Below are 14,863 nucleotides of genomic sequence, written 5' to 3'. Positions count from 1 at the left end.
CCCTTACACGGACCCTTATGATTACATTGGACCTATTCGGATAATCCAAGATAATATCCCCATTAGCAAATTTAATTCCATCTCTAATCTTAATTTCCCCTTTCCAATAACACAACACAGTTAGAGATTCTAGAGGTTAGGATGTAGACCTTTGCAAAGGCATTTATTCTGTCTAGCACACTGATTTGTAACTTAAACTTTACTGTGGTCAAAAAACAGTCAGAATAACAGAATTATTTTATTTTCTTTCAGAATTATTTTAATCCTTCAGAGCCCTTTAGGACTTTCTTTGTGGCCCGGTATATGATTGATTTTGGTAAATGTTCTGTGTGCACTTGAAAAGAATACTAATTGTGTCATAGTTGGATGCAACGTTTTATATGTGTCATTTAGGTCAAAGTTCTTTACTGTATTGTTCAGGTCTTCTGTATCTTTACTCTCCTTTCATTTATTTATTCTATGAACTATTATAAAAGATGGGTTAAAAATCTCTCACTGATTATGGATTTGACTATATCCCCTTTTAATTTTGTCATTTTTTGTTCTGTATGTTTAAAAGCTGTGTTAGTGAATGCATACAGATTTAGGGTTGTGGTATCTACCTCTCTGATTCCTTTAAAACTATGAAATATCCCTCTTGTATCTCCAGCAATGCTTCACGCCTTCTTTATCTTTCATGATGTTGAATTGTTTTAAGAGTACAGGTCACTTATTTTTGTAGAATCTCCCTCCATTTGAGTTTGCCTTATGATTCCTCATAATTAGATTTACGTTTCACATTTCTGGTTGGAATATTATAAAGTGATATTGAATCCTTCTCAGGGTATCACCTCTGGAAACACACGGTGCCTCTTAACATGATATTAATTTTGATCACTTAGTTAAGATACCATTCATTTTCTCCACTGTATATTTAATATTTTCCCCTTTTGTAATTAAGCAATTTAGGAGAATCGTTTGTATTTTTGAGTTAGCATCAATAACTATGTATCCAAAAATACCTTTTCCAGATATACCTGATTTTTCTTCATGCTTCTAGGGAAGAACAGCTTTGCACTGGTCCTGTAACAATGGATACCTTGATGCCATTAAATTACTACTAGACTTTGCTGCTTTCCCTAATCAGATGGAAAACAATGAAGAAAGGTAAGCTGTTGACAAAAAGAATGTGTTTCTGTTCAACTCACTTCCTTTCTGCTCTATTAAAAAACCTCAAGTTGAGATACTAGTTCAGAAGTACCAGGTATACTCGTAAGGAAATGTTACACGAAGAAATCGTAAACCAGAAGGAAAGAATGAAAGTTCATGTAGTGTTGATTTAGAACCATGGGATTTTATAGTTATTCAGAATTTTAGATTTACCTCTGGCAAGCTCACAAACTACAGAGGAGGAAATTTGTTCTTGTGTCTTGTGTCTGGTATCACATCGGGGAGTCCGAATGGACTGAGCCTAGGAATGGGTCATGTGTTCAAGACATTTCTCTGGATGAACAGGATCTTATCAGGTTGTGGACAGAGATGCCACCATGTGGCATGAAGAGACAAGGAGACGGTAGGGTGACTGAATAACACAAGATTCACAGAGCTAGGCTGCAGTTATGCCCAAGGGCCCAAGTCCCTTAAAAAGGACCAGACACAGGGGGCGCCTGGGTGGCTCAGTGGGTTAAGCATCTGCCTTTGGCTCAGTTCATGATCTCAGGGTCCTGGGATCAAGCCCCACATTGGGCTCTCTGCTCCGCGGGGGGGGGGGGGGGGGGGGGCTGCTTCCCCCGGCCGCGGGGGGGGGGGGGGGGCTGCTTCCCCCGGGGGCTGCTTCCCCCTCTCTCTCTGCCTACTTGTGATCTCTGTCAAATAAATAAATAAAATTAAAAAAAAAAAAAAAAGGACCAGACACAATGCGAAGTCTAAGCACGAGAGGTTCTTGGCGGGCTTGGGTCTAAGAAGATTCTGATCATCTGTAAGTGAGAACCAAGTTTGTGATGAGACTTCCACACGGAGCTCCACCCAGTCAGGTCTGTGCCTCGGTGGTCATCGTTTGCGGCTGCTGTAACTGCCGCGGCTCTCCCGCTGACACGGTGCCCCTCCCCCAGCCCCCCACCACTTCTTGCAGGAGATGGCAGACCTTGGGGAGAAGGAGGAGCTTTCTCTAGGAAACCCGCTCCTCCTTTCTGGGCTTTATTTCTCCCACTTCTTTTGGAACCTCTCTCCATTAGTGATGGCCTCCAGTTATTTCCTGAGGTTTGTCTTCTCTGCCTGTAAAGCCCTCCTTCTCTGGGAGGGTCTGCACTGCCCCATTTCCTCTTGCGCACAGGTCGTGCTTTCACGGTCTGGCGTCCATCCTCACACTGATGCTGACACCGTGCGGAATGGCCACTGACAGACTCACTGATAAATCCTACGCCGGTCCCTCTGTCCACTCTCACCGACCTGTCTGTGTCGCCTGGTTCCGTTGACCCCCCTTCTTTACCGTACTAGGACTGCATCTTCTCTAAGCTTCCGCAACAGTATATTTTCCTGATTCTCTGCCAGTCATGTCTGCTCTTTCTCCATTTATTTTAGCTCCTTTTCCATTTTTTTTTTTTTTTCTAATATAAACTCTTCAAGGACTGGGTCTTTTCTCTCAAGCCCATCTCCTTGGGCTCTCTGACCTACCACCGAGGCTTCGGGAGTCCCCTGGGAGTTCTAAATCTGTCCTTCAGGCTCAGTGTCTCTCCTCAGTCCCACTGTCATCTCTTCATGACCAGCACTGTCTCTAATCTTGCCCTCTGACGCATTCCTGTCACAATGCTTCTTCCCTGTTTTCCTCGCTTCGAACTTGCCCCCATTCAGTTCATCTGCTTCCAAAGTAGCCGCCCTAAATCACATTTCTTTTTTTTTTTAAAGGATTTTATTTATTTATTTGACAGGTAGATCACAAGCAGGCAGAGGCAGACAGAGAGAGGAAGGGAAGCAGGCTCCCCGCTGAGCAGAGTGCCCGATGCAGGACTCCATCCCAGGGTCCTGGGATCATGACCTGAGCTGAAGGCAGAGGCTTTAACCCACTGAGCCATCCAGGCGCCCCCTAAATCACATTTCTAATGTAATTGTTAGTCATGTCCTTCCTCCAGTCAAATGCAGTCTCGCCTGAGAGGATTGTTCTGATCCCAGAGGTACGTGTTCCAAACAGTGTTCTCCCCTACACTGTGAATTTGTATGCACTTGGCACATTTTGCTTTATATTATAATTTTTTGTAAACTGTCTTCCATATTAGTGGAAAACTCCTGAAGGCCATTGTCATCTCTGTGTTGCTCACAGTACTTTTCAGGAAGTAGATAGTCAGTAAAGAACTGTTGCGTTGTTAGGCTCCCAGTACCATCCCCTGCTAGATGCCTGCGTTAGAAACTTTGGAATTCTTTGAGTACATACAGAATTAAATAAATCAGACTAGTATGTCTAACTTTGAGAAGGGTTATAAAAGAACTCTCTCTATTGTCGTCAGATGACAACTATAAAGCCAAAAAGACTCGAAGATTTAGAGGTTTGGACATTCAAGGAAGCTGGAACGCCAAGCAGAAACCTCAGGGCTGAGGTTTTGACATTAAAGCAGATACGTGAAAGAGCAGATTTCTCTCCTTGAAACACTAAAAAAATAGAAAAGGGAAAGATTAAGAATCCTACAAATTAGTGGCGATTTATTTCTATTATAAAGGATTTATTCTGTAACAGTATTTACTGCCTGGCTCCTGTTTTCTTAGGAAACAATAAAAACGTTTATTTTTGTAATTCAAGTCCCATTTCTATGGTAAGACGTGAATTTTAGGCCTAGGAAAGAATATGAGTCACGGTGCTTACTGCCTCCTAGAGTAAACGTATGTTAATTACAGACCAAAAGACTACAGGAAAAATCCTCCTAACTGTACTTGCCAATCTACAGATGAAGATGGACAGTGGCAATATCCCAGCCTCCTCTAATGTTTCATCAGCAATGCACCTTGATGTACAAATGTCAGACCCCGACACTGCCTTTTATGTTTATTGACATTCCAGTTTAGGCATTCCCCTCATCCCATCAGACCAGTGCTGCATGGCAAGTCCAATTGTATCTTGTATCTGGTCTTTATCTACATTGTTTCTTGACTGGTTACCATCAGTGTAGTGCTAATTTTTACTTCTCATGCATTGACACCAACCAGTGAATGTGCACCATGTAGACATAATTTTTGCCAACTACTGCTGGCTTTCAGTCAATAACTCTCTGACAGCCACACTCCCAACATCGATGGGAATATTCACAGCACTTGAATGTTTCTAAATTGAATCTGGAGTGAAGAAAGATTCAGTAGTAATAGTTACAGCACGGTCAGTGCCTAAACACTAAGGCATAGACTTCAGTCTTAAAATCTTTCAAGATATTTGGACTGTGTTTCCCTGAATCAAAAATTGATGGAGAATCCTAATTTGAATAAACCAATTATAAAAAGCACTTTTGGGGGGACTATTTCTTTTTTTTAATTTAATTTTTTTATTTTTTTATAAACATATGATATATTTTTATCCCCAGGGGTACAGGTCTGTGAATCGCCAAAAAGCACGTTTTTGAGAAAATCGGGGAAATTTGTATTTGGAATAGGTACTAGATTTTGCTGAGGAATTCCTGTTAATTTTGTTAATACCATAATGACATTGTGCTTATGTCCGTATTATTTATTGATGAATACTAAAATGCACAGACATTAAATGATAGAGGAATTTTAGGATTTGCTTTAAAGCAGTTGAGCAAAAATAGGAAGGAAGGGGCTAGAGGAAGCAAATGTGGCAGAAATGTTGCTACTTGTTAAATTTGGGTAATAAGCATATAAATGATTATGCTATTCTCTCTACTTTTGTTTATGCTTGAAGTTTCTCATAATAAAAACACAGTTTTTCCATGATCAAGGCATTTAAAACATTTGAAATGCAATTTTCCGTCCACAAGCCCTGAGAGAGCTAGTAAAGGCAGAGGTCAGGCCTTACTTTCATAAACCAGATTTTGATAATCCTGCTTGTATATTGTGTGATAGATACCCCGTATTAGTAATTATAGAAAAGATGACCAAGCTTACTACAAACATATATTATTTGCACATTGATTTGAGAAGCAGTTTAATTCTGTAAGAGATTTATACTCAAAAACTGATAGACGTCTGTGGAAGGGTGACTGAACAGGGAGTCGTATGGTCTTAGTTTGGGTCTGGGTTCTGCAGGGAACTAGTTACATAACCTTCTGCAAGTTGCTTAATCGTTCTGGATCTGTTGACTCATTTATAAAAGGAAGGTGATAGACTAAATGACCTCTCAAATTCCATTCAGCTCTACTATCGTGGAGTTCTGTGACTGATAATTTTTTCCATTGGGGAGAGTACAATCATGAAAGGCATTTTAAAATACATAGTGATTACACTTCATCACCGTATCACCATAGTGTACACCTGAAACTAATTTAGCACTCTGTGTTAATGACACTGGACTTAAAATTTAAAATAGTAACAAAACTTTTTCAAATGGATTATATAGTGAAAATTTTTAAAGTTCTTCTGAATTTATAAGATGCCATCTACTTATAAATAATGTTTCTTTGGGGAACCTGGGTGGTTTAGTCATTAAGCGTCTGCCTTCAGCCCAGGTCATGATCCCAGGGTCCTGGAAATGAGCCCTGAGCCCCACATCTGGCTCTCTGCTCAGCAGGAAGCCTGCTTCTCCCTCTCCCACTCCCTCTGCCTGTGTTCCTTCTCTCACTGTGTCTCTGTCAAATAAATAAATAAAATCTTTTAAATAAATACATAAATAATGTTTTAAAGTTTGTGCAGGCACCTCTGCTTTCTGGCCTTCTGGTCCCTGGACAGGAGAGGCAAATCAAGATGTCCTAAAATGAGAGTTTCTTAATTTTAGTATTTGGGACTTCTTTCTGGCTTGGTTTCCTTCTAGAAGTGACCAAATTACCCTTTTGCTTACATTGAGAAATCTCCTCCTTTTATGTCTGACCGACTGTCCGGTGACTTTTGAAAAGAGAAAATTTCTATAATCACTGGACGATTTTCTGTGTCTAATCGTGCATCCGTATAATCATCAGGGTTTCCACCTCATAAATCAGCTGATGATGTCTTCTAGCACCTCTGACTGCCCTGGACTAGTAACACCCACCAGACAGGACTCAGATCCCTGGCAGCCATTTGGCGGTCGTAACTACTAGTTTGGGTCCTATGGAAATGATATTGATGACGTGCGACCACAGTGTCACCAACCCTGCTGCAAGAGTGTCCTAGCATAAGAACAACAGCAGCTGACATTTATTAATTGCCTCTTTTATGCCAGGCACAGTATTATCCTCTTTGTATTTATTATTTCCTTTCCTTCTTATGCCAAGTCTGCAATGAGGAAAGGTAAACGGGTTAAGAAGTGATAGCATTACCATTGCTGGAAGGTAGAACTGGGTGGTTTTTTTTTTAAACTTCAATTTTTGTATTTTTTGCACTGTTGGAATTCTTTAAATATGTGTCGTGATTGCAAAGTAACCATTTAAAAAAGTAATACTTGCTGAGATAATAATATTGGTTAATTCTAAGGGTGAGAATACAGATGACCATTATGTTCTTCTGTGTATTTATCTGATTATTTTGTATTTCTACAAATAGAGAAGATATATTGTAAGAACGGAATTTGCCTAAAATTTTACATCTAGAAAGTTGCCAGTTGAGATTAAAATATACAACCATCTGACAATACAACTCATCTTTTCTAAATAATATATTTGTAAAAAAAGGTATGCACAGTGTATAAAATTTAAAAGGCATGAAAACTAAGTGTCCCTCCCCCTGGCCTCAGAGACAACTAGCATCCTTCTCAGGGACATCACTGCCAAGAGTTTCTTCTAGAGATATCTCTTGCATAGATAAGCATACAGAGATATGTTCTTTTTCATACAAATGGAGCATGCCATAATACTGCTCTGGGTTTTTTAAAGATTTATTTATTCTAGAGAGAGAGAGACCTGGGGGGAGGGGCAAAGGGAAAGAGAGTCTTTGTTTGTTTACTAAATAATGTATTACTTGTTTCAGAGGTACAGGTCTGTGATTCATCAGTCCTACACAATTCACAGCACTCACCACAACACATACCCTTCCCAATGTCCCTCACCCAGCCACCCCATCACTCCCAACCCCCTACACTCCAGCAACCCTCAGTTTGTTTCCTGATATTTAGAGTCTCTTATGGGTTTGTCTCCTTCTCTGGTTTCATCTTGTTTCATTTTTTCCTCCCTTCCCCTATGCTCCTCTGCCTTATTTCTCAAATTCCACATATCATTGAGACCATATGATAACTGTCTTTCTCTGATTGACTTATTTCGCTTAGCATAATACCTTCTAGTTCCATTCATGTTGTTGCAAATGGCAAGGTTTCAGTTTTTGATGGCTGCATAATATTCCATTGTGTATATATACCACATCTTTTTTATCCATTCATCTGTTGATGGACATCTAGGCTCTTTCTGTAGTTTGGCTGTTGTGGACATTGCTGCTTTAAACATTGGGGTGCACATGCCCCTTCAGATCACTACATTTGTATCTTTGGGGTAAATACCCAGTAGTGCAATGGCTGGGTTATAGGGTAGCTCTATTTTCATGTTTTTGAGGAACCTCCATGCCGTTTTCCAGAGTGGCTGCACCAGCTTGCATTCCCACCAACAGTGTAGGAGGGTTCCCCTTTTCTCCACATCCTCACCAACATCTGTCATTTCCTGACTTGTTAATTTTAGCCATTCTGACTGGTGTGAGGTGGTGTCTCACTATGGTTGTAAAATCTTGTATTTCCCTGATGCCAAGTAATGTTGAGCACTTTTTCATGTGTCTATTGACCATCTGGATGTCTTCTTTGCAGAAATGTCTGTTCATGTCTTCTGCCCATTTCTTGATTGGATTATTTTTTTCTGGGGTCTTGAGTTTGGTAAGTTCTTTATAGATTTTGAATACTAGCCCTTTATCTGACATGTCACTAGCAAATATCTTTTCCCATTTTGTCAGTTGTCTTTGGTTTTGTTGACCGTTTCCTTTGCTGTGCAAAAGCTTTTTATCTTGAGGAAGTCCCAATAGTTCATTTTGGCCCTTGCTTCCCTTGCCTTTGGTGATGTTCTTAAGAAGAAGTTGCTGTGGCTGAGGTGGAAGAGGTTGCTGCCTGTGTTCTCCTCTAGGATTTTGATGGCTTCCTGTCTCACATTGAGGTCTTCCACCATTTTGAATTTGTCTTTGTGTGTGGTGTAAGAAAGTGGTCCAGTTTCATTCATCTACAAGTGACTGTCCAATTTTCCCAACACTCTTGTTGAAGAGAATTTTTTCCATTGGACATTCTTTCCTGCTTTGTCAAAGATTAGTTGACCATAGAGTTGAGGGTCCATTTCTGGGCTCTCTATTCTGTTCCACTGATCTGTGTGTCTGTTTTTGTGCCAGTACCATACTGTCTTGATGATGACAGCTTTGTAATAGAGCTTGAAGCCTGGAATTGTGATGTCACCAATTTTGGTTTTCTTTTTGAAAATTCCTCTGGCTATTCAGGGTCTTTTCTGGCTCCATACAAATTTTAGGATTATTTGTTCCATTTCTGTGAAAAAAGTTGATGGCATTTTGATAGGGATTACATTAAATGTGTAGATTGTTCTGGGTAGCATAGCCATCTTAACGATATGTTTTTTGGAACACCTGGGTGGCTCAGTCGGTTAAATGTCTGCTTTCAGCTCAGGTCATGATTCCGATCAAGTCCTGCACTGGACTTCTTGCTCAGTGGGGAGCCTGCTTCTCCCTCAGCCTGTTGCTCTCTTTGCTTGTGCTCTCTCTCTCTCTCTGTCTGACAAATAAATAAAATCTTTAAAAAAAATCAATATTTTTTCTCCCAATCCATGAACATGGAACATTTTTCCATTTCCTTGTGTCTTCCTCAATTTCTTTCATGACTATTCTATAGTTTTCTGAGTACACATTCTTAGTCTCTTTGGTTAGATTTATTCCTAGCTATCTTATAGTTTGGGGTGCAATTTTAAATGGGATTGACTTCTTAATTTCTCTTTCTTCTGTCTTGTTTTTGATGTATAGAAATGCAACTGATTTCTGTGCTTTGATTTTATATCCTGACACTTTACTGAATTCCTGTATGAGTTCTAGCACTTTTAGGGTGGAGTCTTTTGGGTTTTCCTGAAGAAAGAGTCTTAAGGAGACTCTATGTTGAACGTGGAGCCTGATGCCAGGCTCTACCTCACAACCTGGCAATCATGACCTGAGCTGAAATCAAGAGTCACTTAACCAACTAAGCCACCTAAGTGCCCCAGTACTGCTCCGTTTTTTTTCTTCTTTTCCTTCTTCTTTTTTTTTTCCATTTTCTTCATGTAACAAGATGTCCCAGACATTGTTCCTTATTTATTCATATGCCACAGCACAGCTGTGACCACATCACACTTACTTTATGGAAGAGATGCTCTGTTGGTAGATACTGAGGTCATCTCCACTCTTCCACTATTTCAGACTGTGCTTCTGTCAATATCCTTATACAGAAAGCATCTCACACATGAGTGCAGGTCTATGGGATATATGCCTGCAAGGGACATGTCGAAGGGCAGATGCATGAATAATGTTGACAGATCTTGCTAAATTGTTCTCTCTACAGATTAGAGTAGCATATAGAGAGCTGTCTCTCTGCATCCTTGCCAGCACAATGTGTTATTAAACTTTCTGATCCTTATTTATCTTATCATTAAAGTATTCTATTTGTTCGTCCTAATGTGTATTTCTCTTAAATGGGTGAGATTGAACATGTTTCTGTATATTTAGGAGCCATTAGTATTTCCTATTCTGGGAACTATCTTTTATCTTTGTTCTTGATGATTTTTTTGCCCTGCAGAATTTTGCCAATTTTATATAGTTGGATTTATCATTTTCTCTTATGTTTTGAGTTTTTTATCATTTTTATTAGAAAAGACCTTCCCATCCCAATTTTTAAAAAATCTTCCATGGTTTCTTCTAGTACTTTCATGGTTTCTTTTTCTATAATTAAGTCTTTGGTTCATCCAGGATTCATTTTGGTATAAAATGTGATATAAGAACCTTTTTTTTTTTTTCTTTCCCACATGGCTATGCAATTGGCCCAACACTACTTAATAATCCATGCCTTCTGATTTAAAGGGCCAACCTCATCAAAGACTAAATCTCTCCATTCAGAGATGTATTTTTTTACTTTGTAAGCATTAACTATCAGTCGTCCTGGGCTTAAACTTACAAATCTCACAGAATATTATCCATAGTACTTTTTCAGATCAGAGTGGGGTATTATTTGGCACATGGGGGAGAAGAAAAGTGATCCTGTGTTCCCACAGCCCCAAATTTGTGAGCCAGCAAGCAAGACTCGGGAACCATCCTGGTCAGTAGCAGAGAACACCTGACCCCAGCTCCGCCCTTGTTTTGTCCCCTCAGAGAAAAAAAGGAACAGCCCTGGAGCACAGAAGCTAGCCTTGCCTGAGGAGCAGCCCCCATCCCAGAATGAAATTTCTTTCTGCTGTATAATATGGTCAGTTAACTGTACCTCTGACTCCATTCCAACACTTAACAATGCCTTCCTGCTTCAGGTACACTCCCCTAGACTACGCTTTGCTGGGCGAGCGCCACGAAGTGATCCAGTTCATGTTGGAGCACGGCGCCCTGTCCATTGCAGCCATTCAGGACATCGCCGCCTTCAAAATCCAAGCGGTCTACAAAGGGTACAAGGTTAGAAAAGCTTTCCGAGACCGGAAAAATCTCCTCATGAAGCATGAACAGTTGAGAAAAGATGCTGCTGCCAAGTAAGTCTGAGCTGTGGAAATTGTGTTCTTTTTTTTTTTTTTAAGATTTTATTTATTTGACAGAGTTGGAGAGAGAGAGAGAGAGAGCGTGCGCACACAAGCAGGGGGAGCAGCAGAGGGAGAGGGAGAAGCAGACTCACTGCTGAGCAGGGATCCCGATGTGGGGCTCGATCCCAGGACCCAGGGATCATGACCTGAGCCGAAGGCTGACGCTTAATGACTGAGTCACCCAAGCGCCCCAATGACTGTGTTCTTTCACCCCTGGGAATCAGGGGAGAAGGGGTCAGGTTGGGGAGCAGCCAGGAGAGGGAGTCCAGAGAGGATCAAAATAATGCTGATCCCTGTACTGTGTTACCCGCCCCACTTCTGCCCACCAGGCCTGCACAGCACAGCAGCTATGGTGAAGGACAAAAGCCTAATCTCTGCTCAGTGGCTGTTCCTCCAGGTTAGCCCCTGATGTTCCAACGTAGGGACACACCTGGGCCACAGCCACCCTGGTGAGGAGTCGGGGATGGGAGGTTACCTACAGGAAGCTGCTCCCCCTCCTACCTTTCCTGCCTTTCCACAGGAAACTGACACCAGTATCTAGCCTACCTCACTAGAATTGTCTGGTTCTGATTTGATTAAAGCAACCAACTTGTGTACATACCTTGCCCTCCCCCCCCCCACCCCCGGCGCAAACAAATCTTTACTAACTAATGTAACTTATTCAAGAAACACTGACTGAATTCTTGGTACATACAAAACTCTTGGCTGGAGGCTTTGGAGAAAATAGTGACGAAAAGCAAAGTGCTTGCTTCAGGAACCTCACACTTTTGGGGTAATGTTACAGAATGTGTAAAATAGTCATTTGTGCCTATTATATATATACTGTGATTATTTTACCATAAATGATGGGTTTTTAGACTGTGCCTCGGTTTTCCTTCTTGGCTACCTTCGTTGGGTATTTCACTTATTTATTTATTTACTGACTTACTACTCACTTACTTACTTACTTTTTTTTTTTTTAAAGGAGTCGTAGCTGCTTCTTTTTTTTTTTTTTAAGACTTTATTTATTTATTTAACAGACAGCAATCACAGTAGGCAGAGAGGCAGGCAGAGAGAGAGAGAGGGAGGCAGGCTTCCCGCCAAGCAGAGAGCCCGATGCGGGGTTCAATCCCAGGACCCTGAGATCATGACCTCAGAAGACAGAGGCTCTAACCCACTGAGCCACCCAGGTGCCCCACTTATTTACTTACTTTTATTTGCATTTATTCTCTCCAGAATGAACTCCTGGGCCATAAGTTTTTGTTTCTTCAGTTTCTTCTGGGATACCTTTTCCTCCTGGGCAAACTCCTGTTCTGGTTTAGGAACAACCTGCTCCTTTTCAGTGGGGATCATCTCGGTGCACCAGGGAGAGCGCATGTGTGGGTTAATCTGACCATGAGCCCTGTAAGATCCGCACTGAATCTTGGGCACTTTCTTGACCAGGTTGTGCTCTGTGACCAGAGAATCTGCATCTAAACCCTTCCAGTCAAATAAATAAATAAATAAATAAATAAATAATATAAACCCTTCCGGTCAGCATGACTTCCCATATTTTTAAGTATGGGCGGGAAAAATTCAGCACTCTCTTTGGGCCACCGACCCTGTGTGCATCCCCACTGTTGGTCCCCGGCGCACCAACCAACTCCACCACTGTCATGACGGAATGGCACGCATTGCTTCTGCAAAGTGACATCCTTCCTGTACCTGGTGGCATTCCGGATATGCACACCCTAGACGGCCTGGGCAGTTTCATGTGTGTTCTTAAAGTGAACACGAAGACTTGAGCCTCTTGATTTGCATGATTTTGTACAGTTTCCTGGGTTGAGCAAATAGCAAACCATTTTCAGAGATCACCTCAGGGTGCTTAGGGGAAGCGGAAGAGCGGTGGCTCCTGGGAGAATGCATGAGAACCCCTGTTGGGTACTTTAAACAGCCGGAGAATGTTGCATCGGTAGGTGTGGATGCCAAAACCTCTGATGGGATAGACAGCCGGAAGGTTCTTGACGGGTAACTTCCTGGCTGTACCTTAAATGTTTCCCAATCTTGAATCCTTCCAATCTTGCCCACAAGGGGGAAGCATAAGTGTAATAAATAATCATCTAAAATAATAATAAAAGGCAGGATCAGTCTTCTTTGTGAAAAGTTAAATACCACTATGAAGGGGGATGCTAACCGTAATGGCACTAACCGTAATGGCAGCTTTGGGTAGGAAGGACCGACAGGAAGAGCCCAGTTTCTGTGAGTGAAGCCACCACAGTTAGCGGCACCCTCGGGAATCTGATCTTGCACTGTTCTCTTTGTGAGGCTCTCTTCTCTTCACTTCGGCCAGCGGCTCCAGTTTAACCTAAGGTCTGTCTACCTGCCTCTTTTTCCGGCCTTATAAAAGTTCCCCGAGTGAGAGTGACCGCTCTAAGTGGGTAATGCACGTGGTACATTATCCTGAGTTGCAAATTAAAGATTCCCCGCAAGGGCTGGAACATGGTTTCTCCTTCTAGCTGATGTTTTCATAAACTCCAGTTTTAATGTGCGAGAGTCTGTTTTCAGGGTTTGAAGTCATACCTACCTGAATATGAGGTGGGACTCTACAAAGGCAACATGACTGACTTTGTATGTCCCCCCCCCACCACCCCCAAAGGAGCCAAATACAAATTCATCCAAATACATTCCATGTTGTCATTGTAGAGGGGGGGCCCGGAGTCCCCAGACTCCCTTTCCAGCAGAATAGAGGGTCTGTGGTGAAACACAGCATTCCTCTCTCTGCGTCTCAGTTTGTCATCTGTGAGACCTAACAGGTTAGACCAGCTGACTTGAAGGCAGTCTCCAGGTCTGTGGAAACCCCTGTATCTTCACTGTTAATGATCGCAGCCTCTCCCTCCTCTCCTTTGCCCGTGGTGCTGCCTGGAGGCTATATGCCCAGCGCTGAGAGTTTGGACAGGCTCTGCTGGGTCAGTGTAGAGCTGAGAACCAGGAATCCATTTGTCAGAAGATTTCCTATACAGTGGACAGGGTTTCCTATCAGGGCATGCTTCAAGAGAGTCTTAAGATTTTTTTTTCTTTTCCTAACTAGGCCTTCTTGAACTCACAGCCGTAAGGTCTTGAAAGGGCGAGGGGGCTCGGCAGCCATCTTGTCCAGCCCCCCACTAATTGTTACCCTGGTTAGCGTCCCTGTCGTAGAAGGTGTGTCCTTGTTCTAGTGCTTCGTTTCTGAAGCTCATTTTTAAAAACCCTTTTACGTGGGAGCTGTGCTTACTGTGATATGTCTGAAATTGCCCAAACTGGAAACTTATAATCTCCTTTCCTTTTTCTCAGTCACAGTTCTTTCTTTATTAGGTGTCATTATTGGAAGTAAACAGATTTCTCACAGTCTGACCATCACCTCCTACAGTTTTTGTGGCATCAAGCTCCAAGGGAAATATTTAAATGGAAAAGAAACTGATTTCATTTGTTTTAATTTTATTTCTCAAAAGTTATTTCTTCACATCTGAGCCAGTGTTTAATCTTGCCTCCGGTTTTTGCTTTAAGGAACAAAAATCAGAATGTTAACTTCAGTCCTTGCCGCTGCTGCCTCCCTGGCTAAGGCGACCCAGACACGTCCTGTCACCTGGCGTACCTCTCCCGGCATGGCTCGTTAGGAGAGCACGGATCACCTTCCTTAAAGCAACGATGTGAAGGGAACTTATTAAATTTAAAATCACTTCTCATTTACTGATAGAGAAATTGAGACAGTGAAGTTTTAGTCCTATTTTCCAAGGCCTGTGGTTTTAGAAAATACCATTTAAGAAATAGCTATAATCCACTTAAAAGCACTTTATAACTCACATCGCACCACCTGTGTTGTTGCCAAAATGAACATTTCTGTCACTGACCTGCCACAACACACGGCTGAAGGCACACAAGATGAGACTGTGTCTGTGTTGCTCATTCTTCTCCCCAGAAGCTTCCTGTGCGCTGGGTTTCTATTTCACTCTCGGATCTCAGCTCTCTTCTGCCTCTTCCTTCTC

General features: G+C 41.8%; 1 protein-coding gene and 1 pseudogene across 6 annotated transcripts in view; one reads left to right on the top strand and one right to left on the bottom strand.

Annotated features, from left to right (window-relative positions):
• INVS (inversin) overlaps positions 1-14,863 on the top strand; it is a 168,559-nt gene that overhangs the window by 104,962 nt on the left and 48,734 nt on the right. For all 6 annotated transcript variants that reach the window (XM_046023242.1, XM_046023239.1, XM_046023241.1 and 3 more), the window contains 2 exons: positions 1,040-1,146; positions 10,623-10,835. In XM_046023242.1, coding sequence (XP_045879198.1) covers positions 1,040-1,146; positions 10,623-10,835 — 320 coding nt within the window. The remainder of the gene's footprint in view (positions 1-1,039; positions 1,147-10,622; positions 10,836-14,863) is intronic.
• LOC123953053 lies at positions 12,066-12,806 on the bottom strand (annotated as a pseudogene).

The sequence above is a fragment of the Meles meles genome, chromosome 11 (genome assembly GCF_922984935.1).
Source record: "Meles meles chromosome 11, mMelMel3.1 paternal haplotype, whole genome shotgun sequence".
NCBI classification, from domain to species: Eukaryota; Metazoa; Chordata; class Mammalia; order Carnivora; family Mustelidae; genus Meles; species Meles meles.
Note: the sequence above shows the minus strand (reverse complement) of the source record. Positions and strands in the feature narration are given on the sequence as shown.